The sequence below is a fragment of the Cryptomeria japonica genome, chromosome 4 (assembly GCF_030272615.1).
Source record: "Cryptomeria japonica chromosome 4, Sugi_1.0, whole genome shotgun sequence".
Lineage (NCBI taxonomy): Eukaryota > Viridiplantae > Streptophyta > Pinopsida > Cupressales > Cupressaceae > Cryptomeria > Cryptomeria japonica.
In genome coordinates, this window is record NC_081408.1 from 417,970,261 (window position 1) to 417,996,483 (window position 26,223).

General features: G+C 38.0%; 1 protein-coding gene across 1 annotated transcript in view; it reads right to left on the reverse strand.

Annotated features, from left to right (window-relative positions):
- Positions 1-24,496, reverse strand: part of LOC131031283 (NAD(P)H-quinone oxidoreductase subunit H, chloroplastic-like) — an 81,713-nt gene extending 57,217 nt beyond the window's left edge. The window contains exons 1-2 of the mRNA XM_057962366.2: positions 24,335-24,496; positions 11,551-11,687 (exon numbers count right to left, since the gene is read on the reverse strand). Of these exons, the coding sequence (XP_057818349.2) occupies positions 11,551-11,687; positions 24,335-24,496 (299 nt within the window). The remainder of the gene's footprint in view (positions 1-11,550; positions 11,688-24,334) is intronic.
- Between the last annotated feature and the right edge of the window lie 1,727 nt (positions 24,497-26,223).

The window sequence follows — 26,223 nt, forward strand, 5'->3', positions numbered from 1 at the left end:
GGTACTATGCCCAATCCTACTATCCAAAATCTCTTCAATCTGATCTGGTTTCTTCTAGGGCAATTGTTTCTCAAGGTTTGAAACATTGTCCTAAATAAATTCTGATTCATGGTACTCATGATGATTTGCAATGTTGAATATAGGTATTATACTTAGATTATCTAGTATCTCCACTTCATATGCATTTACAGAATTGAAATTTTTCAAAATCTTACAAGGTCAAAACTTCTTCATCTGCAACTTATTATAAGTTTCAACCAGGAATCTCTCTTTTCTTGAATATACCATCTCTTCATCACCAACTTCAAATTCCTTATGTCTCCTCTTCTCATCTACCTTCTGTTTATATTTGCTGTTGATATCTTCCAAATGTTGTTTAACCTGAATATGCAATCCTTCCATGTGATCTACAAAATCTTCTGCTTCTAAAGTCTTCTAGTTTTCACTGCTAATGTCTCTCAATTCTGATAATCCTCTAGGATACACTCTGGTAACAATCTCAAAAGGTATTTTTCTGGTGCTTCTATTCACTAAATTGTTGTAGGCAAGCTCTGCTTGTGTAAGGATGAAATCCCAACTTTCGATTTTATCTCCCACTAAACATCTCAAAATTTTTCCCTAACTCTGGCTAACAACTTTTGTCTATCCATCAGTCTATGGATGAAAAGTATAACGAAACTTCAAATTTGTCTTCATCTTCTTCCAAAGTGTTCTCCAAAAATAGCCAACAAACTTAGTCTCTCTGTTTGAAACTATGCTCTTAGGTAATCCCTGCAATCTCACCACTTCCTTGAAAAATAGGTCTGCTATATGTAATATATCTGATGTCTTGTTACAAGGTATGAAATGAGGCATCTTTGAAAATATATCCACTACCACAAATATGGAATCATTCTCTCTCGATGTCTTAGGCAATCCAAGTACAAAATCCATGCTTATATCCTCCCAAGGTCTTATCGGTATTGTCAAAGGTTTATACAATCACACATTCCTACTACTACCTTTTGCAACTAAACAAACTCTACAAATCTGCACATATCTCTTAACATCCTTATGAATTTAGGGCCAAAAGTACTAATCACTTACCAATGCAATATTTTTGTCAATGCCAAAATATCTAGCTAAAACTCCACTATATTTCTTTTTTATGAGGTTCTCTCTCATGGAACTCTTAGGTATGCACAACTAAACTCCCTTGAACAACATCCCATCCTGAATGAAATAATCCAACCATTTACTCCTATCAACCATAACTGGTTCTCTACATGCTTCCCAAGGTTTTGCAAAATCTGGGTCTTCATCATACAAGGTCTTCAAATCTTCAAAACCTAATACTGTCGCTCTCATCTATGTTAGTAAATTTCTTGTCCTACTCAATGCATCAACAACTTTGTTAGATTTCCCACTTCTATGTTTCAACACAAAGGTGTAACTCTACAAGAATTCTACCCATCTCATATATCTGTGATTCAATTTACTTCGACTGTGCAAATATTGCAAAGCTTGATGATCTGTATACAACACAAACTCCTTAGGCAACAAGTAGTGTCTCAATTTCTTCAAGGCTTGAACTATGGCATAAAATCCTGATCATACACTGAATATCTCTTCTGGGCATCTTTCAATTTCTCACTCAAATAGGCTACTACTCTCCCTCCTTGACTCAAAACTGCTCCTATTGCTGTTCCACTTGCATCACAATCCACTTGAAATACCTTATTGAAATCCGGTAAAGCTAACAAAGGTTGATCAGTCACTATATGCTTCAACAATTCAAAAATTTTATTTTCTCCGGTGGTCCACTTGAATTCCTTTCGATCTCCTCTCATGGTCTCAGTCATAGGGTTACAAACTGAACTAAATTTTTTGATAAACCTCTAGTAAAAACTAGCCAATCTATGAAATGATCTTACCTCTCCAATGATTTCCACTGTAGGTCACACAATAATGGTTTTCACTTCCTTAGGGTCCATCTTCAAACCATCCTCAAATATCACAAATCCTAAATAGACTAGCTCATCCTTCATGAAAGTACACTTCTTGATGTTGATCAGCAACTTTTGTTCTCTCAACCTCTATAAAACTTGTCTTAACTGCAACAAATGCTCCTCTTTTATTTAACTCAAAATCAGAATGTCATCCAAATACATAATAACAAACTTACCCAATAATTTCTTCAATACCTCATTCATCAGTCTCATGAAAGTACTCTGTTAGTCAATCCAAAGGGCATCACCAACCATTCATATAGTCCCTCATTTGTCTTAAATGTTGTCTTCCTCTCATCACCTTCTCTGATCCTGATCTAATGACATCCACTCTTTAAATCTATCTTTGCAAAGTATTTTGTTCCACTCAAACAATACATTATGTCATCCATCCTAGACAAAGGAAACTGATATTTCACTGTGATCTTGTTTATTGCACTTGAATCGGTACACATCGTACATTCTCCATTATTCTTAGGTGCTAATAATGCTGGTACTGCATAAGGGCTCAGATTGTGCTTGATCATACCCTTCTTCAATAGCTCCTCCACTTGTCTATTCAGTTCTTCATTCTCTATTGGTGTTAACCAGTGTGTAGCTTTGTTAGGCAAACTAGCTTCGGGAACCAAGTCCATGCAATGACTAATACTTCTAACAGGTGGCAATCCATTAGGTAAATTATCTTAAATGATTTCCTCATCTTCTGTCAACAAATCTCTTCTCTTCTGAGTGCTCTCCTTCCAATTCTGGTCTCTCAGTCTTCTTAGGAATTAAGGCAAAAGTCACATTTTCATGTTTCAGTCCATCCATGAATTTCCTTCCATCTACTAAACTGTAGTGCCCCTACCCTAGTCATATTTGTAAAACTGGTTTGACCTTGGTTGACTTTTTTTTATGTGACATTCTTGGATGGTTGATTTACAATTATGTAATGTTGTAGTCAGATATTATGATTATTGTGTGTACCTATTAATGTGCTTTTGCATTGATTCTTATGTAAGTTTATTTGTTCTCCTAATTCATGTTATTAATCTCAGGCTAACACTTTCATTATATATATGTGTGTGTGTGTGTGTGTGTGTGTGTGTGTGTGTGTGTGTGTATGTTGGGTGACTCATGGTTGCAGGAGATTGTAGGTATAGTACCGCCTAGGTGCGAGGTTTGTCTTCACCTGGATTCACAGGTTTGAGTGTACCTCTTTGGTCCTTAGAGTTTGGATTAGGTGGTCGTAAAACCCTTATTTAATCCTAGTCGTGCTCAAGTGATCGTCGTCAGTTGTCTGTTGGTTTCACTTTTGTTTGGGTTTGCGGGTCATGTATCTAGTTGGCTTCCTTGGGTTGCGTGTGGTAAAATTGAGTATTTAATCCTTAGTATTTAATTTGATTTAATGTGTGTTTACGCATTAGTATTTTAGGGACTAAATTAAATAGGTTCCCCTTTATGCGATTAATCATTAATTAAAAAGATCGCTCTATTCATGTTTGTAGCAAGTTCAATTTAATGGTTAAATTTAAATAATAAATTTATTTAGTTTATGCATTTTGAAAGGAAAGATTTAAATTTATTCGAAATAGAAATAATTTAATCTCTTTGGCATTTTGGAATAGAAAGGTTAATTTCAATTATTTGAGAAAATCAATTTATTATATAAGCAAGTTTGATTAATGGTTATTTTCAAAAAAATTGTAAATTAAAACTGTAGCATCGGAATTAGGAAGAATCAAAGCAATATATAAAGGGACATATCATTCATTATTAGCTCAATCACAAACACACATTGCAATGATCTAATCCTAAGCACACTCAATAGAGATATGAAAACAAAGCATTCAAAATGAAAGATTATGCAAACCAAATGCAGAATTGAATGCTCTTTCCATGCGGCTCCATTGTTCTTCTTTCTTCTCCCAATAGGTTTGTTGTGGATCTCACCTTCAAGTGAATATACCTAATTATGAAAGCAAGATTGATATTCAAGAATACTCGAAGCGTAAGTTCAATAATCTGATCAGGGATTCGGGATTAGCTTTGATTGAAAATCATCCAATTTATAGAGAAATTGGAGAAATGAACAAATTAGCATGATAGTGATTTGAATGGAAATTCAAATCAAGAATAGCAAAATTATGACATATCTATGACAAATTGCTATGCAAGGCTTATGATAATTCTATGACAAATTTCTATGTCATTTCCATAAATTTAGGAGAGAGATAGGAGGAAATTGAATTTAAGAATTAAGAAATTAGAAAAATAGGGAAAAGAGGAATTAAGAAATTAGAAATTAAGTAAATTAATTAATAATCTTTCATTTATTAATTAATTCACAAAAGAGGAATAATTAGCCAATTAAATGAATATTTAATTGTGATGAGAATACTTAGGATAAATAAGTAATTTATTAATCCTAAAGGAAGAAAATGATAAGCAAGGTTAAATGACTAAATCATGAAACCCTAGAAGGCGAATTAGGTCTTGATGAAAGATAATTGACTTGATCATGATTTGATTTTGGATTGATAAATGACCAATGTGATAAATGATTTGACTGATAAATGTGCCAATTGACGAGGAACAATGACAAATTGATCCAAATTGACACAATTGAGACAAATAACAATCGATTACAAATCGGTCACAAAATGACAAGATTGACAAAAAAAAACAAGAATCGATGACAAATAGATCGCAAAACGACAGAATTGAAAATGACCACGATTGATGATAAATTGATCGCAAATGACAAGATCGAACATGACAACGATCGATGACAAATCGATCGTAAAATGACAAGATTGATAAACCGATCACCAGATGATAAGATTGAAAAGAGGACAAAACCCTAATTAGGATTGACGATGTCCAAAATGATAAGATTGAAAAGAGAGCAACAATTGATGACAAATCGATCGCAAGATTGACAGGAGGGCAAAACCCTAATTAGGATTGACGATGTCCAAAATGATGACAAATTAGCACGCACATTGATGCAACAGGATAAAATCAATCAAAATCATGACTAGATAGTGTTGTCGACAAGACCAAATTTGAGGACGAGATGACTGAAGAATGCAGAAGAATGACTCGATGCTCGCAAATGATAAAGATCAAGTGCAAATCATAGGAGAAATGTTAATGCGATGCAAAAACCTAAAATGAGGCAATGCGCAAATGTTAAAGTATGACCTCGCAAGCGTTGACCATTTTTAGGTGTCTACATTTTGCCCCTCTTTGAGACAATGCGATTTTAAGCGTTGTTTCAAAGAATAATAATGAAAATGCCCCAAACAATAATAATGACATATGCATGCCCCCTCGAGGAATTGGCCGAAAACATGCGGAAAAGAGGCCAATTGATCGATAAAAATGATAGGATCGAATGAACTGACAATCAGAGATTGGATGCATGAAGGACAATCAATGTAAGGTGCACAAGACCACGACCAACATAAGATGGAGAGGACACACGTCCATCTATGCAATGACAAAGAGCTATAAATGAGACCAAGAGGGTTAAAATTGCTCATTTTTACTAGCCAAAGAGGATAATTTGTTGCTCTGGACAAGGACACTTGCAGATAGATGGCGAACATTCCAGTGGTGGATCACCTTGGAGAACGTGTACGCACATTCAGATGACTAGACGATGCAGGAGCAGCGGTATGTATCTCAAAAACCCATGTTTTGAATTTCATGAATTTTGATAGCTTACGGGACATTGCGGGGCCCACGGGGGATGAAAAAGATAACTTCTGTGCTTGTGTAGTCTAATTCTGCACTTGTGTAGGGAGTTCTGCGCTTGTGTAGGAAGACACAAGCGCAGGTCATCTAACACAGGCACAAGTTAGAAGACATAGGCGCAAAAGTGCATGAATGACTCAATTATAACTCAAAACTGCATGCAAATGACCTAAAAAAGAGGGAACAAGGGTGGGATAAGTCAATGCAGATGAAAAAAACACCCTGATTTGGACATGAAAATGAGGAAATGCAACCCGTAGGAGCAAACCCTAAAACTGACAAAAAGATGCCCCGATTGTGATGCAGAGTCGACAGTATCCGTTGATCACGCGGGAGAATCGACCTGACTGCTTCATGCTACGTCATAGACTCAGGAGCACAGAGAGAGACACATTAGCAGGACTGGGGATATATTACATCACATACATGCCCGAGATTAGGGCAAACACAGGATTGCTTACCGCATTGGTAGAGCGATGGCATTCGGAGACTTCCTCATTCCATTTGGCGACTGGCGAGGCGACAGTGACATTAGAGGATGTATGGCGCATCCTCCGCATTCCGATTCATGGAGAGATGATAGAGTATGACCCAGTGACAGGTACAGACGCGTTATGCAAGCTATTTGAGTGCGATGCAGACAATCTGGACATTGTCGAGAGGGAGATCGGCTGGGAGAGCATGGCTGCGGAGTATGACCGACGATATGTGGTGATAGCAGTGGTGATAGCATGTCTACTAGCAGGAGACAGATGAGGACATGGATTCCCTATTGGATGGGGAAGAGTGCTAGAGCGGATGGTGACAGAGGGGACAGTGTATGCATGGGGACCATGTGTGCTGGCGATGCTCTATTTTCAGTTGCATCAGATAGCGTATCAGGGAGTGCAGACATTGAGCTGTGGAGTTACATTGCTTCAGGTATGGGCATTTGAGAATATTGCCATATGTCGACCGATTACAGATAGACAGGTAGTACCACACCAACCATATGTGTATTGCTATGGTGGAGCACTGAGACAGGGTCCTTTTGGATACATATTATATTAGCGACATGAGCTAGACAGATTGAGAGAATTCATATGGAGGCCATATTGTGATTGTCCAAGATGGTCAGATGACAGTGATGAGCTACCTTATTGCAGACAGGAGAGGTACTTGATTGGGCGGCCAGTGAACTGCCAGAGAGTGATTGAGTTGTACCTGCCAGAGAGAGTCAGACGACAGTTTGGAGAGAGGCAGGATGTACCTAGGAGGACTGCACACTTCGCCCGATCTCACAGAGAGACGAGTCAGTGGGGGAGTATGATTCAGCCACACATAGCCTATGCCGACTTTGCACAGCTACAGCCGAGATAGTGGGAGTGGAGGTCAGATGTGGTGGATGCTGGGACGACAGAGGAGTATGAGACATGGTTTGCACGATGACGGCCAGTGCCTTTGACAGATCAGGATATTCCAGTGCCGAGGCGACAGGAAGACTTCCCACTCATAGGAGAGGAGGGAGATGATGAGGATGAGGAGGATGACGAGGGTGATGATGATGACGGAGATGAGGATGAGGGAGATGGGGATGATGGTGGGGAGGACGATGACGGAGATGATAGTGGAGAGGATGATGAGGAGCCAGACTCAGCTGATCAGGAGACATTGCAGGATATTCCTATAGAGCCGGGGACAGCTAGGACAGAGGAGATGGAGATGTGCAGGGCTACCATAGCGAGCTAGCAGGATTATATTGCAACATTGGAGAGACAGAATGCCATTTTGAGGACAGAACGAGATACATCAATAGCTCAGGCATAGCGAGGGGGACAGAGAGTCACTGAGTTCATTGGGTCGATTAGGGATGCCAGTGCACGGGAGATGGCACAGATGTTGGTAGAGACCAGAGAGGAGAGATTGTATTGGAGGACACTATATGAGAGTGCAGTTCCATCGGAGCAGAGAGCACCTTCATATCGGGCACGATCGAGGATAGAGAGCAGGTCACGCTCTCGGAGGTCATTGAGCAGCATAGGAGTGAGTGGACCTATGAGACCACCACAGCCAGGACTAGGAGGGACATCATCTGCGAGACATGGCAGGGATGAGGAGGACAGAGGGAGCACCCAGTGACAGAGGCACATGCTCCTTATGACAGACAGTGGACATTATGTAGTTTGACATTTTGTAGTCAGCCTACGGGCCATACTTAGGACAGACAGTCCAATTTTGTACTCCGATATTATTATGATATGTAATATGCATCGATATGATGGGATGCAATGTGTTATGATTTGTAGTGATTTCGCCATGTATGGATGACTTATGTACTTGTTTATGAACATGTATGGATGTATTTTTATGTATTTTTGATGTATTTAGGAAATGAAATGGATAAAATGCTTGATGTAATATGTGATGGAATGCAAATGTACTAACCAAATGGATGCAGGACGCAAGATGTATGTTTGGATATCGGAGCACTAGACCGAACTGACTATCTGAACTGACGGAAGAAGTGTTAGTAAGAAGAAAATGAGACAAAGGACAATTGAAGAAAAACTTGCTTTCAGTAATGCACTTTGTAGGTGAGAACCTTTATTTTTATGTAGCAAAATGGATGCGTAGCATCATGGCATTGAAGGCCAGAGCTGAAATGCAACCCTTTTTGCAAAAGACAGACATATCATAGACAAACAACAATCATAATAAAAAAGAAAGGGATCATGAACCATCCCGGTCACTCTAAATCACTCAGTGACATCATCGAGCAACATAGGAACATGATCGAAGCCAAAGATAAATCAATAAAAAGATAAGATACACAAATTCAAGCAAATCAGACAAACATCTTGATCTTCGTTGTCAAAAGTTGAAAGTGCTGATAGGACAATCATGCTGTCTAGTTTTAGGAAATGCGGTACCCCGTCTAAGACAAGACACAGTCTGGTTTCGAGTATACCACACCCTGTATAAGACCCATGATAGTAGAGACAAGGACAAATGATTTTGAGGGTGATTGATATGACAATTTTGATCAGTTTGAATGTCTGAGTTGATTGAAAAAGTTCATCTGGTTAAAGCATGATGTCATTAAAGCACAGTGTTCGATTGATTGCGAGGCATTGGATGGATGCTCAGTGATCTGTCTATGCAATAAAGGATGTTTTTGCGTTCATTTTTTTAGGACTTTTTATGATTTTTAGGGATTTTCATTTTTTTAATTTTTTTGATTTTTTTCAGGACTTTATTCGATTTTTTTGAGATTTTTTCAGGACATTTTTAAATGTTTTTGAGATTTTTTTATGACATTTTTCAATTTTTTTAGAGATTTTTTTCAGGACATTTTTCAATTTTTAAGATTTTTTTCAGGACATTTTTCAATTTTTATGATCTTATTTCAGGACATTTTTCAATTTTTTATGATTTGTTTTTGCCTCCAGTGTCTAGCAAGGCAAGGAATATGACAGGTGAATAAATAGGCTTGCTAAAATGATGGTGGATAGAGGGAAGACAAAGGCCTTTTATTATGGAGACAACGCAGATGCAATTTTCAAGGGCTATGGCGTGATGGGACAAGAGATTGGATATGACAATGTAAAGCAGGAACATGGCATGAGGGACATGTCAAGAGGTTTTTGAAACCATGTTTAAATTTTGCGTCCTTATGTCAGATCAAGATCAAGAGATAGAAAAAGAGTGTATGGATAGTGATAAGATATGGATAGGATAAGCAAGACCAAGAATGGATAAGGGACATGGACTGAAGGTTGCAATAAGATAGGGAATATGGATGAAAGGGTATAATAAGAAAATGGATAAAGACCAAAAGCTATGATAGACTAAAAGCTGCAAACAAGATGCATGATGCTCATTACGATCCTCAGCCTTGTCAAGATCAAAGGTGGAAAGGGAAACTAGACATGAGGGATGATAGGACAAGGAAGGTAATGATAGGGGTTCGATAGGATAATGAAGGGCAATAGGATATGAAGGAGGACACCTGCCCCCAAGTGCGGTGTGCAAGAAGTTCATAAATTACGCATGACGCCTGTTTGCCAGGTTTTCATCATGGTACTTGCCCAAGGCGCCTGTTTGCCAGGTTTTCACCAGTGGACGAATTATTTTTCTTTACTTTTTTTTTCTTTTGTCTTTTTTTTTTTTCACTTTTTTTTTTTTTCACTTTTTGATTTTTTGAGTTTTTCAATAGAAGATGGACACATGATAGGGGATGGAAGAAGGACTCAAGCGTCTTTTTGTTTGGATAGTAGCCTTAAAAAATTGGACCATGACCTTTAAAAGTATGCTCAAAGATGTTGGTAGGATAAGGACATTGAAAATGAGATGAAACTAAGGCAAGGATTTATGCAAAGGATGGGATCAAAAGGATCAAAGGATGAAAAATATGCATTGGATAATGGATAGGGTATTTGAAGAATTGGGCTTCAGTGGACGGAAATGTTGGCAAGATCGACATTGGCACACACCTTGAGGGGTGATGGACTGATGGAGGAAAGACGTATTTTGGATATTGAGATTTGGATGGAGGAATAGCTTGGGATTTTGGGACATAAGGGCCCAAAATGGATGAAGGAGGTGATGGAGGAACAAATTTGAGAGAGTTGGATGGAGGAATAGTAACTTTGGATGCCAAGTTGGATGTTTCTTTAGGCTTTTGTGCTTCAAGGAGCCGCTTAGGGATCCACATGGTTTTTGATTTTTCATGCTTTTGTGGTTCCTTGGAGTGCATTGCTTGCACAAGGGATTTAGGAACCCATATATATTTTGACTTTGCTTTATTTTGCTCAGTGGGCCTTTGTGGCCTTTTGGATATTTCTTTTTCTTTTAATTAAGAAAGCAAGTTTATAATATTTGAATAGTTTGAAAAGATTGGTTTTTCATTTTATTTAAAAGAAAGTGTTTTAGATTCAAAAATAAATATTACGTTAAACATTTCTCCCATTAACCTAGGATTGAAAATATTTTTGGGGGATTATTTTGGTGAGCATTTTTGAAAACATTTTTGGAGAAGGATTTTTGGAGGAAAGTTTTTGGGGGCATTTGGTGGAAGGATTTTGGGTATTTTGCAGGTGGAGCTCATCTTCAACACCTCCAGGATAGCATTCAAGGTTGGCATTTGGTTAACCCTTTTATTTTTTGTTGAAATCTGTCTGAATCCATTTCTTCATTTTGGGAAAGAAATGATGTGTTAAATTTAAAATTCTGTGTATATGGGAGTTGGAAGAAATCCAAAATTCCTTTTTAAATCTTGCAATTTGGTTTGTAGATTGTCAAATTAGTTGGATTTCATGCTTTTAGATTAAGTAGATTTGCTAATTTTACCCTGAGAGGGGTTATGCTGGCAAAAATTCACCAGAATGGGTTGCCTGGCAATGAAAATGTTTTGTTTAAAAATGACTGGATCCATTCTTTGTTTTATCTCAGAAAATTTCCGAGTCTATCTTATTGCATTTATATGTGTTAATCTATTTTTTTAATTTTCTGGAAAATAAATTTCAGTCTCTGTATGAGACTGTGAATAAATGAAATCTGGGGTTTTCGTTTTTCTTTTAATGTTTGTATATATAAGAAAGAAAAAAGAAAATACTTAAATAAATAAAATGAAATTTATAAAGTAATTTAATGGTGGATTTAGGGTTTGGAGGGCTGAGGAGCCGAGGCTCAACCCATGCCCCCCTACCCTCCGTAGGCTCGCGGTTGTGAGGTTTGCAACCACACTAGTGGCCGCAAAAGCTTGCGACCATAGTGTGGCCATAGAAGCTTGTGACCCTACTGTGGCCGTGGGGACCTGCGACCCCATGGCGGCCACAGAGACCTGCGACCCCATGGCGGCCGCAGAGACCTACGACGCCATGGTGGCCACAGAGTCCTGTGTCCATAGTATGGAGGTCGTGGGTCTGCATCCACATTGGTGGCCGCAACCTCTGCGGCTAGGGCACAACTTGTAATACCCTAAAAATGGTCATCTAAACCATGAGCCCCTAATCTCAAGAACAACACCAAGGTCCTAACCAAAGGCAATTAAATCAATCTTAAGCACACAATTTAATTCTTTAATCATTAAATGTCACATGGCAAAATTAATCAAACAATATTAATTAATTTGTTTTAATTAATTAAATCATTCCAAGTAAATCATTTTAAACAATTATCCTATTTATTTTATTAAATATCCTAGCATATTTAATGAAATAAATCAATTTGCCATCAAATCTTCAAAAAAGGAAATAAATCAAAAAAAGGAATTAATTGACCAAGAAAGAATTAAAAATTGAGAAAAGAAATCAATTGGAGATAATCTTGAAAAAAACAATTTAAAAAATTGATGAATAATCTCAAAGAAAGCAATTAAAACAATTAAATATTAAAATTGAATGATATAGAGAATAAATCAGTTTTTTCTTGGTTTTATCTTAATTTTAGTTCAATTTCCTTTAAACCTGAGAAAAGCATCCAATCACATCAATTCACCTGGATTGTGCTTCCTCTTGGAAACTCTTGACTGCTCATCATCATTTGATCTCAGCCTTTGGTTGCTTTCTGATTTTTCTATAAATTCGGGCTCTCATCTCTCATTAAAAAATCCTAGAGAATATATTGTTATCATGTTGTTTTTGCTCTAGGTTCAATAATTATTGTGCATTTAGATATTCACATATTAGTTATTACATACATATTTAGATCATTTAGCTCATTTATTGCTTAAATCATGTTAGATTAATCTTGCATATCTAGCTTAAATCTTGCATCCATTTAGCTTAAATTCATGCTCATATAGATTAAATCCTTCGTTAAGGTGTTGTCTAGTCATTGGATAGCTTAGCAATCTGAGAGCAATCTAAACTCGCATCTATTAGAAGGCAATGGGTCGATTTGTTATGGTTTTATTATTAATGTTTATATTTGTCTAACCATGCATGTAATGACTTAATTGAAGTGTTGTGTATTACAGATATAGGTTCATTTTTCACACATACATTTTTGGTGCCCACCATGGGGCAGGAAACTAATTTTTTGGCCTCAAAATCATTTTTTTATCCTGCAGGTTTCGTTCGTACAATCTCTGTGAAATATCGTACGAGTAGTTTCACTGAATCATACGACATTATATTGAAGTCTGTTATTTGTTGTACAAAATTATATTGAAGCCTTTTATTTGTCGTACGAATCAGAAAATGGTGTCGTACGACATACTGTTCTGATTATCTGATTTTATTTTCTATCATCCTAGGCTCAATTCTAACTTGTATGATAAAATCCTTTTATCATTTCATTCTATAAAAATTGTCGTATGATTATGTTTTCTGTTGGATTAAAGAAAGTTTCACTTTTCAGGGTTTTTCTTGAATTAAATTTTGATTACGCTAACCCTGAATTGTCTTTTGTCTGCTTGGTATTTTCACAGCCTAACCAGTTTCTTGCAGGACGCTTGTCAAAGAATTTATCAATCAAACATACGCCTGTCAAAGAATAAAAATAACATGAATACTGATACTTTGTTTTTGCAGGTTGCCTAAAGAGAATCAATCAAACATTGTGTATTCTTTAATTTTTTAGGCACTTAACTTGCTATCTGGTTAATGAACAAACCTGTCTTTTGTGTTTTTTTAGAAACTTCTGAGAGGTAGGAGAGTATGCTCTTGTCTTTTTAAGACAATTAGAAATCTAGAACCTTGAGGCTTTTTCTTTGTTTGAGATTTGTACATCTTTAGCAGGCCTGCCCTCTCGAGGGGTTGAAAAACTCTTAAAGCCGTTATGGCCGGTGTGAGGGGAACGACCTAAGTGGGAATGGCTAAATGCCAAGTACTCCAACCCACTATAAAATAAATGTGATTTGATGAAAATCAAGTCAATGGTAGTGCTCGTGAATAGCTCTCCTCAGTACCTTTGGGTATATTGAACCTTGGTTTTCAAGGCTGGGAGACCTCTTAATTGAGTTTATACCTTGACGCGTCGAACGAAACCCTTACTAGATCCAATTAAAAATAGAAGCTGCCCAGTTCACCTCTGAAAGGTTGATAATCTTTGTACAAGAGACATAGTAACTCTCCCAAGACACTTACCATATCGTGCTCCCATTAGCATTTGGAGTCGGCTAATACGGTGTTGAGAATCCATTGCGTGAGACTCAGCGGGTGTATTCTGATTAGCTATTGGGTGTGTACCTAAGTCAGCAAGCAAAGGTTTTCTTCTCTAAGCCAGCTTCCATAGGGTTTGCATGTTGTGATTGGAGTTACTATTCATACTACGTGTTTTCTGTGTTTTCATCCCTCAAACTAAAACTGGAATACTAAAACTAGAGAAAACAAATCAACAACTCAGTGATAAAACTCTATCCATGTCAAAACTAGTCTATCCTAGTCAAAAATCAGTCCATCTTAGAATTGGTCATACTCAGCTATTGAAAAACTCATAATTTTTGTCTCTATCCTGTTAACAGTCGTACGAGCCTGATCATTTGTCATCCTGCACCATAGCCTGTGTCGTATGAGTCTTCTAATTTGTCGTCCGAGCTCAATCCTCTGTTGTATGAGACCCAACAGTCTGTCATTGAAAGCTAAATCCTGTGTCGTACGAGACAAAACTGCACTGAACCCTTTATCGTTCGAGACATGCCCATTTGTCATATGGTACTAGGCAGCAACTCATACGAAACAAAACTGTTATTTTCCTGAAGTTGTTTTACTATCGTACGATCTTAGAAATCCTATCGTATGAGTCTCTGATTTTGCCAGTCCAGAACAGTCAAACCTGTCTAAAATAGTCTACAATGAGCCTAAAACTGGTTATCATCCTCCTAAGCATAAGCAACCTTGATAGTGTACCTCTGCTGTTGTGTTGCACGATTTTGTCGATAATCTCTCAACTAGTTCAAAAAACATCTTATCAAACCTAAGTTAACTTAGATAACGTCTTACATAGGATAGATCATTCCTGAAACCAAACCAGATCTTAGTAACTTCTCTCAATCACTATGTTAAACAAAATACTAGCTACAATTTGATCTTGACTTCTGCAACACATCTAGCTCTTGGTCTTGTCAGTTACAAATGCCTGTTCAAACCAGAAACTCTCACAACAAAACTAACAAAGAAAAAGAAAAACCCTTTTCGTCAAACGACAATCCATTCTTTGTAGAAAACCCCTTTCAAAATAAACCAGTTTACGATCTACCAATCTTTGGTCAACCCCTATCTCCCACCATGTCTGGGGAAAGACAAGAAAGAGAAGCTAGTAAATGAGATACTCACGACAACTTCAACAATCATGCCACTGACAGTGATTCCTCATCAATTAAATCTGAGCTTCCTGAGCCTCCCGAGGCCAAAATACATAAATGCCAGAATGATAAAGAATTCTAAAAAATGATGAAGGTCATCATGGCTAGGGAAAAAGAAGACTATTTCCTAGAATCAGCAAAGCAAGGCGCCAAACTCCCTATTGGTTATAATGTGGAGGCCCTCGTCACTAAAGAGGAAGAGACACCATGGGGAAAGATAAGCAAACAAATGCAAACATTAGAAACTAAGGTCACAAAACTACAAAGATAAAACACCAAATCAATATTCTCTGGACACAATATGCCCATTCCCATTTGACAAAAACCTTTACATGCCTCCATTCCCCTCAAGAGTAGAAATGCCCAAGTTTGAAAAATATGATGAGAATACGGACCCCCAAGATCATATCAGAGAATTTTGTGCTTTATGTATCGAGTTCATGCATAACCAAACGTATCTCATGCGCCTTTTCCTGAGAAGTTTAGGGGGGCAAGCTATGGAATGGTTCTCAAGTCTACCCATGTGAATAAATTTTTTTGAAGAATTAATCCAACTATTCCTACATCAATACTCCTGCAACATTCGTCACCCGGTCACCATGATAGAACTTTGCAATACCAAACAAAAGACAGGGCAACCCTTTCTCACTTTTCTCCAACGATGGAGAAAGATGTTCTCTAGATATTCACGGACTATCCCAGACCTTGAGAAAATGGATATCTTTGTCAACAACTTAATCCTTGAATTGAAGTATAGTGTCCAGATGCAAGTACACCCTTCATTCAACAAAATGGTAGATAACGCCTTCAAAATGGAAGATGTGCTTATAAAAAAGGGAGATATATCCCTTTGGAAAGAAACATCGTAAGGTTGTAGTTCTTAAGAAAAGAGAAAATACTGGAAATACGGAAAAGATAACAACAAGAACGTTGTTAGTGATGGAGTGGTAGTTACTATCCAAGCAAAAACAAAATCCACAATATTTAACTTGGCCAGTAGCATGCAAGCACTCAAGGCAGCTGAAACTGCGACAGAAAATCCTCCGAAGAAAGCAAGAGAATGGTTTAAGGAAAAGCCTTGGCTGTCAAAACCTAAGCATGATTTTACTCCTCTAGATGAATCATATGAATAAGCTTTTAAAACCTTATTGGAAAATAATCTAATAACATTGCCAGACAATTCTAGACCATATGACTCAGAAATTAGACCCAAATGGTGGAGAGAAAACGAATATTGTGACTACCATCGGAACAAGGGACATAACATAAACAAGTGCATGAAACTCCAACATGAAATCCAAGATCTCATTGATGCAAGGAAGATCGTTGTTGGAAATCACGTGACTAATGCTGATCATAAGGCCTTTAAAGATCCCTTACCGACTTATGAACAAGGAGATTCCTCATAATCCAAGGGAGGAGCTAGAGTCAATTATACCTACACTAACAACAATAATGTGATCAACATGATTGAATCTTCCCAACCTAAATATTGCAATGTAATCATAATACAGGATCAACAAAGTCAAGCACAAACTGCTAATGTTGTGACTCGCGCTCAAAGGAAGATTACTCTCCAAGGAGCCAGTTCCTCAACTTTTGATCAAACAACATCATATCTACCAAATAGACAAACAGACACAATCACAACCAAGTCAAAATAGGTGGCTTTATCATCTTCTCCTAGTTATAGTATTGTTGAACAATTGAAGAAAACCAATGCTCAAATCTCCATTTTGGAACTGCTTAAGATCTCTTCTACTCATAGAGAGGTCCTGGACAAGGCTTTACCTACCACTAGTGTCCCTAAAGATTTAGACGTAGATCAGTTTCAATCTATGGTGGGTCACCTAACTTCACCTCATTACCTCACTTTCTCTGAAGAAGATGATAACTCACTGAGTCACCCACATAACCAACCATTACACATTGAAGCCATGATCCATAAACACCAGGTTAAACGTGTTTTGATAGATGGAGGCACTGGGTTGAATATATGTACCTACAATCTACTGACACAGCTGGGATCTTTTGAAAATGTTATTGATTCAACAAAGAAAATAATAATCAAGGCTTATGATGAAGAAGAAAGAACCTCTAAGGGTCTGGTACGATTACTGATCAGGGTAGGACCTGTAGAAAGAGATGTCATTTTTCAGGTCCTGGATCTTCATCTTTCATACAACATATTACTGGGCAGGCCATGGATTCATGAAATGAACGCAATACCATCTACGTATCATCAATGCTTGAATTTTCCGTATAATGGAGTTGAAGTCAGTATTCCTGCCGATACAAGCTATACCCGCAATACATTAACACAGAGTGCTGATGCTTTTGTTCCTCATAATAGAGCAACCTCTACAGCTAAAAGTTCAGAATCTTTGTTGAAAGATTTATAAAATAAATTGGAAATCACAAACATTGGTGTAGATGGCTACAAAATAGAGCCTATACTCTCACTAATGTCTCTTTCTCCATCACCAAGACAGTCGGGAAAACCATCAGAGGTTATGAAGCCACAAACTTCAACTCCAAAAGTCATGTATGGTGGTCTCTTTATACAGTCCTCTACTTCTCTTGCAAGTGAAATAGAAGAGGATGATATTCTCAAATCGCTTTTCAAAGAAGATAGTGCAAATAAAGAAATATGACATTGTGAGATTTCCCCAACACAATATGGTCCAGGCTATAAGATGCTTCAACGCATGGGATATTTAGGTACTGGTCCTCTAGGAAAACATCAAAAAGGTATTGTTGAACCTATTCAGTTACAAACTAAGTCTGCTAATGATAAAGCTGGACTAGGATATAATCCAAGAAAGACATCTAATCAGAATCACACATCCCACCATCAACTTAAGTGGAAGAAAAAGGTACTACCTTTAACAACACAAGAAATTAATACTCAACAAACTTAGGAAGAGTGTGACGATGAACAAAAAGAATTGCCCACCCAGAAAGAGGAAACATATGGTAATCAAGTTCCAATTATATCAGCTATAATACCATAGGAAGTAGAAGTCCCAGAGGATATGAGAGATGAAGTATACAGAATCAGAGAATTGTTTGCACCGCTGAACATTCCGGTCACATATACTGGCAAACAACAAGTAGATGATTCAGAAACTGATTCAAATGAGTATGAATGGGGTCCTGACCATCTCTCAGATACATCTACTACAGAAACTCTTGAAGAATCCAGTGATGTCATAGATGATGCAGAAGAGCTGGTACACCTAAGAATGCAAAGAGAAATGGAAGAAATTAGAATAAAAAGACAAGAATACTATGAACGACAGTTGGAGGAAGAAAGGACACAAGCAATTTCTTCACCTACTAACTCTCCCTCTAACGAGATAGGACAAATCAGGTACAAAACTACAAAAGAAGAATTAGAAGCTATAGAAAAGAACTAGTCATCAGTCCAGAGGAAGTTGAATGAAAAAAATCATGGGGATTAATAGAACCATCAAAGTTATGTCCACAAGTGTGTCAAATATAGGCAATCAATTAACCAAATCACGAAGGAGCTTGCAGCATCAAAGATGTGGGTATTGACACTATATATACTTTTACTAAGCCACATGAAGATGAGTCAGAAACTTCATCTTATGACTTTGATGACTCAGACAGGAGCTCTATTTATAACAACAACTATTCAACAACACATTATGACTACTTTTCTCATGAATGTGGAGATGTTGTTTGCTGACCCTGTTATTGTCATACCACAGTATGTAGTCTAGTTTGAAGTAGGTCGGTTGGATTAGGTCCACTAAATACTAACATGAATTTTGATAATCATGTCATGAATCTTCCTAGTCTTGAGACACATACGCAAGGTAGTCTTCTAGAACTCAACTGGTCGGTCCGAAGCCATGATGATAGTACCGTGAACTCCCTCGAGCCTGTTCCAACCTTATCCTTAATACATCTTGAATTGATTGATTGTACTCTTTATAACCAACCCATGAATGTACCTACTATTGCCAATGGCTATATGTTAGCCTATTATCTCAATGCAGTTGAACCCATGAACTCTTCCACTAGTGAATAGAGTGAAAACAAGACTGAAACAGATATCAAGTATCTTAGTCGCAAAAATAAGAAAAATAAAAATAAAAGACTTGATGGCGAAAATCACATTGTGGCAGTATCAGAATCTAAAAAACAAAAAATAAAGGACGTACCTAAAGGTGAGATACTTGATATACTACCAAGTCATTTCTAGGAGAGATCTTCCATATTGATCGAGCCAACTCAGCCAGTGAACCTTGGGAGTCAAGAGACACCACACATCATTCATTTAGCTTAATCACTATCAGCAGAAGAGTTAAAAGATTTCAGCAACCTTTTTTTAGAAAAAAAGATCAACTTTGCATGGACATACTCAGATATGCCAGGATTAGATCCTGATCTCATCATGCATCATCTCTCTATTACACTAGGAGTTAAACCAGTCAAGCAAAAACTCCGTAAGATGCATCCTCATGTGGTACTGTTAGTCAAGGCTGAACTAGAAAAATTGCTAAAAGTTGGATTTATCAGAGCTATAGACTACATAGAATGGATATCAAATATAGTACCTGTATCAAAGGTAGACAAATCTATTAGAGTTTGCACAGACTTCAGGGATCTTAACAAAGCATGTCTGAAAGACGATTTTCCATTTCCCAACATTGACAAGATAGTAGATATGACTGTTGGATATGAGATGTATTCATTAATGGATGGATTCTCTGATTACAATCAGATCAAGATAGCACCTGAAGATCAAGAAAATACAGCTTTCACGTGTGCATGGGGAACCTTCTGCTAGAATGTTATGTCGTTTGGGCTAAAGAATGCAGGAGCAACTTACCAAAGAGAAGTAACCACTATCTTCCATGATATGATGCATAAAAAATGGAAGATTATGTTTATGACACCCTGGTAAAGACTATGAAGAGATCTATGCATATTCAAGAACTAGGCCTCATACTAGATAGAATGGAAAGATTCAAGCTCCGGTTAAATCCTAAAAAGTGTGCATTTGGAGTAACATCAGGAAAATTGCTTGGTTACATAATTTCATAAAAATGAATTAAGGTTGACCTTGAAAAGGTCCAAGCTATAATGGAAATGCCTCCACCCAAGAATATTAGTCAAATGAGAAGTTTATGGGGTTGTCTTCAGTCAATAAGGCATTTTATATCCCAGCTAGCAGACAAAGCTCAACCCTTCACAAAGGTATTAAGGAAAGGAGTTACATACAACAAAGATAAATATTGTGAACAACATTTACAACAAATCAAAGAATATATTTCTAATCCACCCATATTAATGCCACCGATTACAGGTAATCCATTGATTCTATACATATCAGCTACAAATACTTCATTGAGGGCACTTTTGGCACAAAAAGATGACAATAAAAAGGAACGAGCTATCTATTACATCAGCAGGGCATTGGTGTCTTATGAAATGAACTACACTATAATAGAGAAAGCATGCTTGGCATTGGTCTTTGCATCACAAAAATTAAGGCACTATATGTTAGCACACTCTATTAAGCTGGTAGCCAAGATTGATCCACTCAAATATCTTCTCAGTAAAGCAACGCTTACAGGGAGACTAGCCAAATGGGTCATGGTTCTTACAAAATTTGATATTGAATATGTGGAATGTAAAGCCATCAAAGGATATGTTATTACATACCAACTTGTTGATGCTCCACTTGCAGACAATCAACCTCTGCATATAGAATTCCCAGATGAATCAATCATGCACCTTACTGAACAATCATGGAAGATTTTCTTTGATGGGCCTTTCACTCAACATGGTTCTAGTGCCAGAATACTTTTTATTACTCCTAAAAAAAATTCAATTCCGAAAGCTTACAAGATTCTCTTCCCTTGCACAAACAACATTGCAGAATATGAAGCTTTGGTAAATGGAATCAAGCTGGCCATCGAGTGGAAGATTATTGAATTACACATCTATGGCAATTCTCAACTCATCATCAACCAAATCAATGACCTATATCAGACAAGAGATGAGAAACTAATGCCTTATAGGAGAATGGTGGATGATCTCAAGAAATAGTTTACCTTCGTATCATTTCAGCAGATCCCCAGAACAACAAATAGAGCAGCGGATGCAATGGCCACCTTGGCATCTATACCACAGCTACAGGAATCTAATTTTTGCTTTGAATTTCTGGTGGAAGAGTTACATTATCCTTCCTATGATTCTCCCGAGTCCCAGATGGTCTATTCTATTATTGGACATGACTCATCTCGTTATAGCCATATTTACTCTTACCTACATAACCAAGTTGTCCCTGCTAATCTTTCCCGAAATGAAAAAAGGAACCTAATCCGAAATGTGTCACGGTACGTCATCATTGCTAATGACCTATTTAGGTGAGGTTTAGATAATAATTTTCTTAGATGTCTAGAAATTGAGGAGTCCCAACATGCATTATTCAAGGTTCTTGAATGTGTTTGTGGATCCCATTCAAACGGTCTAACTTTAGCACGAAAACTACTAAGGGATGGCTACTATTGGCTAGACATGGAGAAAGAAGCTATAAATTTTTCTAAAACCTGTTAAAAGTGTCAACTACTTGGGCACCTTATCCATGCTCCAGTAAGGGATCTCATACCCTTTGTGACACACTGGCCCTTTCAATAGTGGGCGTTTGATCTAATTGGACAAATATATCCCGTATCATCTTATGTACACAAATTTATTATCACTGCCATTAAGTACTTCACTAAGTGGGTAGAAGCGGTTCTTCTTATCAAAGCAACTGGCAAACAAGTAGCTCTATTTATTCTTAATTATATCATCTGCAGGTATGGTGTACCTTCATCCATTATAACTGACAATGGAGGACATTTCAAGAACAAAGATCTAAATGAACTCTATGAGAAATTCAAAATAAAACAACATTGGTAATCAGTATATTACCCTCAAGGTAATGGAAAAGCTGAGGTATCTAACAAAAACCTATTGACCATCTTGCACAGAACAGTAAACAAATCTAGAAAGGATTGGCATCTGTAACTTAATCCTTCCCTGTGGGCTTATAGAACAAGTATCAGAACACCTACTGGAGCTACACCTTTTTCTTTGGTGTATGGGTCCGAGCAGTATTACCTATTGAGGTGGAAATACCATCTCTAAGAGTTTCTTTTCAAGGTCTTGTTACTGATGAAGAATATAGAATATCTAGATTGCAAGAGCTCAAATTGTTGGATGAGCATCGACAAGTGACGTTTGATCATCTCAGAGTGTATCAAAAGTGAATGTCCATAGGATATAACAAGAAGGTTCGACAAAGAGAATTTCAGGTTGGTGACCTAGTTCTAAGAGAAAATCCTAAAAATCAATAGTTTCGAGATAACAAAGGGAAGTTTGAACCCAATTGGCTAGGTCCCTATATCGTTACTGTAGCTTTTGGCTCTAGTGCCTATCAACTCTCAACATCGAAAGGAGAACAAGTCCGTGAACCGATCAACACCATCCATCTGAAGAAATTATTCACTTAAATATTCTCTATTCTAGTAGCCTATATAGCTAAAAAGTCCTGAAGAAATCCTAAAAATCAGAAAAAGTCCTAAAGAAATCCAAAAAAAAAAAAAAGAAAGAAAGAGAGAAAATGCCTTGGTGAAAACCTGGTAAACAAGCACCTTGGTTAAAAAAAAAAAAAAAACTCTGCCAAGCAGGTGAAAACCTGGTAAACAAGCACCTCTTGTACTCAAGCACTCCATCTATCAACATAATGTTGGCATCCCCGCTTTCACACATCTTTTCTTTTGCCTGAGCATATTTTAGTCACTTTTGTGACATCCTAGTTCGTTGGAACCCTCATGGCGTGAAACTGATCAATGTCCTAGTCTTAGGTAATCGACAAGAGAACATTACATGTCCTAAGTAGTATCAACCAATTCATCTTTATGTCAGTGATACTCAGTCGTCCACTCCGAGTCAGTCAGCTGTCTCCCGACTACTGAAGAGTTTTATGATTGAGTACACAAGCAAAACACAATGGAAAACAATTCTTGAACAGTTTGAGCTATGCATGAAAATTTTATTTGTGTGCTGTCTTTTATTAAATTTTGATTATTATCCCTCTAAGTAACTCGAGGAAGTCTATCTTGACTAAGAGGAGCAAGGATTGGGGGAATAATATCTTCTTTGTTTTCTGCTTGTAGGAATGATCCCAATGATTTGGAAACATCTAAATTAGCTGGGTGTCTGTGATAAGAGCCTTCACATCAAGGTGAAATCGCCTCACATACCTCGACTCCTCTTATTTGAATTCTACAGGGAGGTTCTCATCATTTCTTTGTCTATTTTGAGGGAATTTCTTTATTGTGCAATCCGGGTCCATGCGTAATTTGTCCAAGGATATGAACGAAAAAAGGGTCATTGTGGACAAGATAATTAATATTGCACATGAAAAGAAAATAACTCTAATCTGCCTGTTGTGGTTGTAAAATGCTCAATGATGACAATTAAGTTATTCAAAATCCAGTGACTAGGTTTAGGTTGAATTTTGCATATCATTTTGCATTTCGTTCTGCATTTTGTGAATTTAGAGTGATTTCGGTATGGTAACAATGATCTCTTTATCTTCTACATGAGAGTTGGAAGCATCATCATTTCTTAGCTAAGTGGTCTCTTTTCATCATTTCTCTGATCGAGTACTTGTGTGTTGAGATGTTAGCTGCATACATAAGCATTTTATATAGATTCATACATTTCATTATTACTCATTTGCATTCATCTTATTGCATAGAAAAATAAAAAATTTGCATTACTCATTACTCATTCACATTCATTTATTTGCATATAAAAAGAAAGAAAAATAGACATCCATGATCATTTGCATTACAAACAACCCTACTGGAAAGAAATGCATACATGTAGAATAAAGCATATAGAAAGCATCTCAAAAACCAAATCAACACAAGTATAATGAATTCAAATTGGATCTCGTATATATATATCATATCAAGTCTAAGAGTACAAAATGATGTCCAATGACATTTACAAACTCCCATTGGAGCAAGAAATGTATAGGCTACAAAAAATGGGTTTGTCTACAAAAAAATATCACTGTTACAAAAAGAAATATCTAGCTGGCACCCTCTCCCTCATCGCTAGGTGGAGGAGGAGGAGCCTGATGACTGGGATCCTGACGAGGCACCTATGCTCCCTCAGACCATGCCATATACTGCAAATAAGGGATGACCTGCTGTGCAACTGGAATTGCCACGCTATATGCTGCAACATATTAGGCTGCCCTGCTGGTCTGATGCAAAACCTCCTGCTGAAGGGTGTCTCGCTCTGCTCTCATCGCCGTGACCTGATGATCGCGCTCTTCTCTCAGCTTAGCTATCTGAAAATCTCGCTTAGTCCTAATCTCTATAAGCTGATGATCTCCCTCAGCCCTCACCTCTGCAAGCTGTCGGTCTCTGTCTGCCATTCGAGTCTGAGCCACTATCAACTATGACTGTAGCTCTACTAAACGTGCCCTCATCGATCGTCCAGCATCCGTCCCCTGCTCTCTCGCAGGATCTCCACCCCCATCTCCACCTCTAGCTCCACCCTTCTCCTCTCGCCACTGATGGACCTATCTCGGAGCTGCTCGCTCCTCCTCAGCTTTGTCCAATCTCATGCCTATACCCCCAAGATATCCACCCTCACCCCTCTGTTGTCCCACATCAACTAGAACCCTACTACTACTAGCACTAAGATCATCACCTGTCTGCCTTAGAGCCTCAGCTCTCTGGCCCTACCTCTGACCCTATCCCTATCCCTGCGCAGGGGCATCATCCTCAACCTCCTCAATGCGAGGAGCCTGCTTAGCTAGATCCATCAAATGAGGGAATGGATGCTGCTGGAAAAAAATCTCTATACTAGGGGAATACCCCTGCATCTACGATATCACCTAGGTAATATCAGTCTCTGTAGACCAGTCAACTCCTGCATGGCCAAGACATAGGAAAAACTCGGTGACCATCCCTTCCTCTCCTCATTAGTATATCGGGCATATGATGTAAACTCCTATGATATCCCCTGAGGCCGGCCAAACTGCCTCATCACCCGTGATACTACAAACCAGTCCACTATCATCTACGATCTGCCAATAAGAGGGCGAGTAACAAAAAGGTCCTTGTGTACTAGCCTCCAGTCATCCCATGGCTCTAAGCCCCTATAAGGCCTCCATACCACAGCTATCAGGTCATCTAACTACCGCTGCCAAAAATCTATCTTGCCCAGATGGGGCTGTGTAACATAACCGACATACCTATATACGACTAGCTACCCTGACTCTCTGCTATCATCAACAATGGCCCAACAAACTGGGAGGTTCTCCCAAGCCCAAACCTGTAAGATCAAAACACCAATGACCATGCTCTTGCCCTCCCTATACACTATCTCATGCATCTCGTGATACATGTGGGCCAAAATGCATGAACCCCAGCCAAGCCTCTGGGGGGTCTCCACCAATCTCTCCAACATCTGGCCCCATCCACACTGAAATCCTTGCTGACCTCTATCCGACATCAGAAAACAACCACTAAAACCTGCTAGGATGCAAGCCAGAGGAAACTCATCACTGTACCTACTCATCATGATGTCCCAACTGATGGAACGTGTTAGGATATCAGGATCCCTGAAGACATGCCTCACTGCCTATAATCTGAGAAGGTGTCCTGAATCGTAGTCCACCTTATCCCTAGCAAAAGGGATATAGAGGATCCTATATACATCCTCGGGAGTGATAGTCATCTCCCCAACTGGTAAGTGAAAGATATTATGCTCAGAATGGAATCTCTCTACCAATGTTGTGAGCATACCGTGATTCACACGGATATTAGGTAATCTCAACAGATGTGTCAAGCCGCACAAGTTAATATGAGCCTGCTCAACCTTTGATAGCTATCAAACTAAAGTGATGGTAGGTGGATAAACACACCTGAAGAGCACATGAGGCAATCAAACCTGCAAAATCAAACAATGGAGTATCAGAACACATTCCAAATAAGCCTACAAGAGGAGTAAAACATCATGCAAATCCAACTATGTCAATTGCAAAAACAAAATTTCAAGTTTAGACTTTCAAAAATGCTCACTGTTTTCCAAACGACAAAACACAGAAGATCAAAAACTCGTATGAGTCAGAATTGAGCCCCGTACGACAAAAAA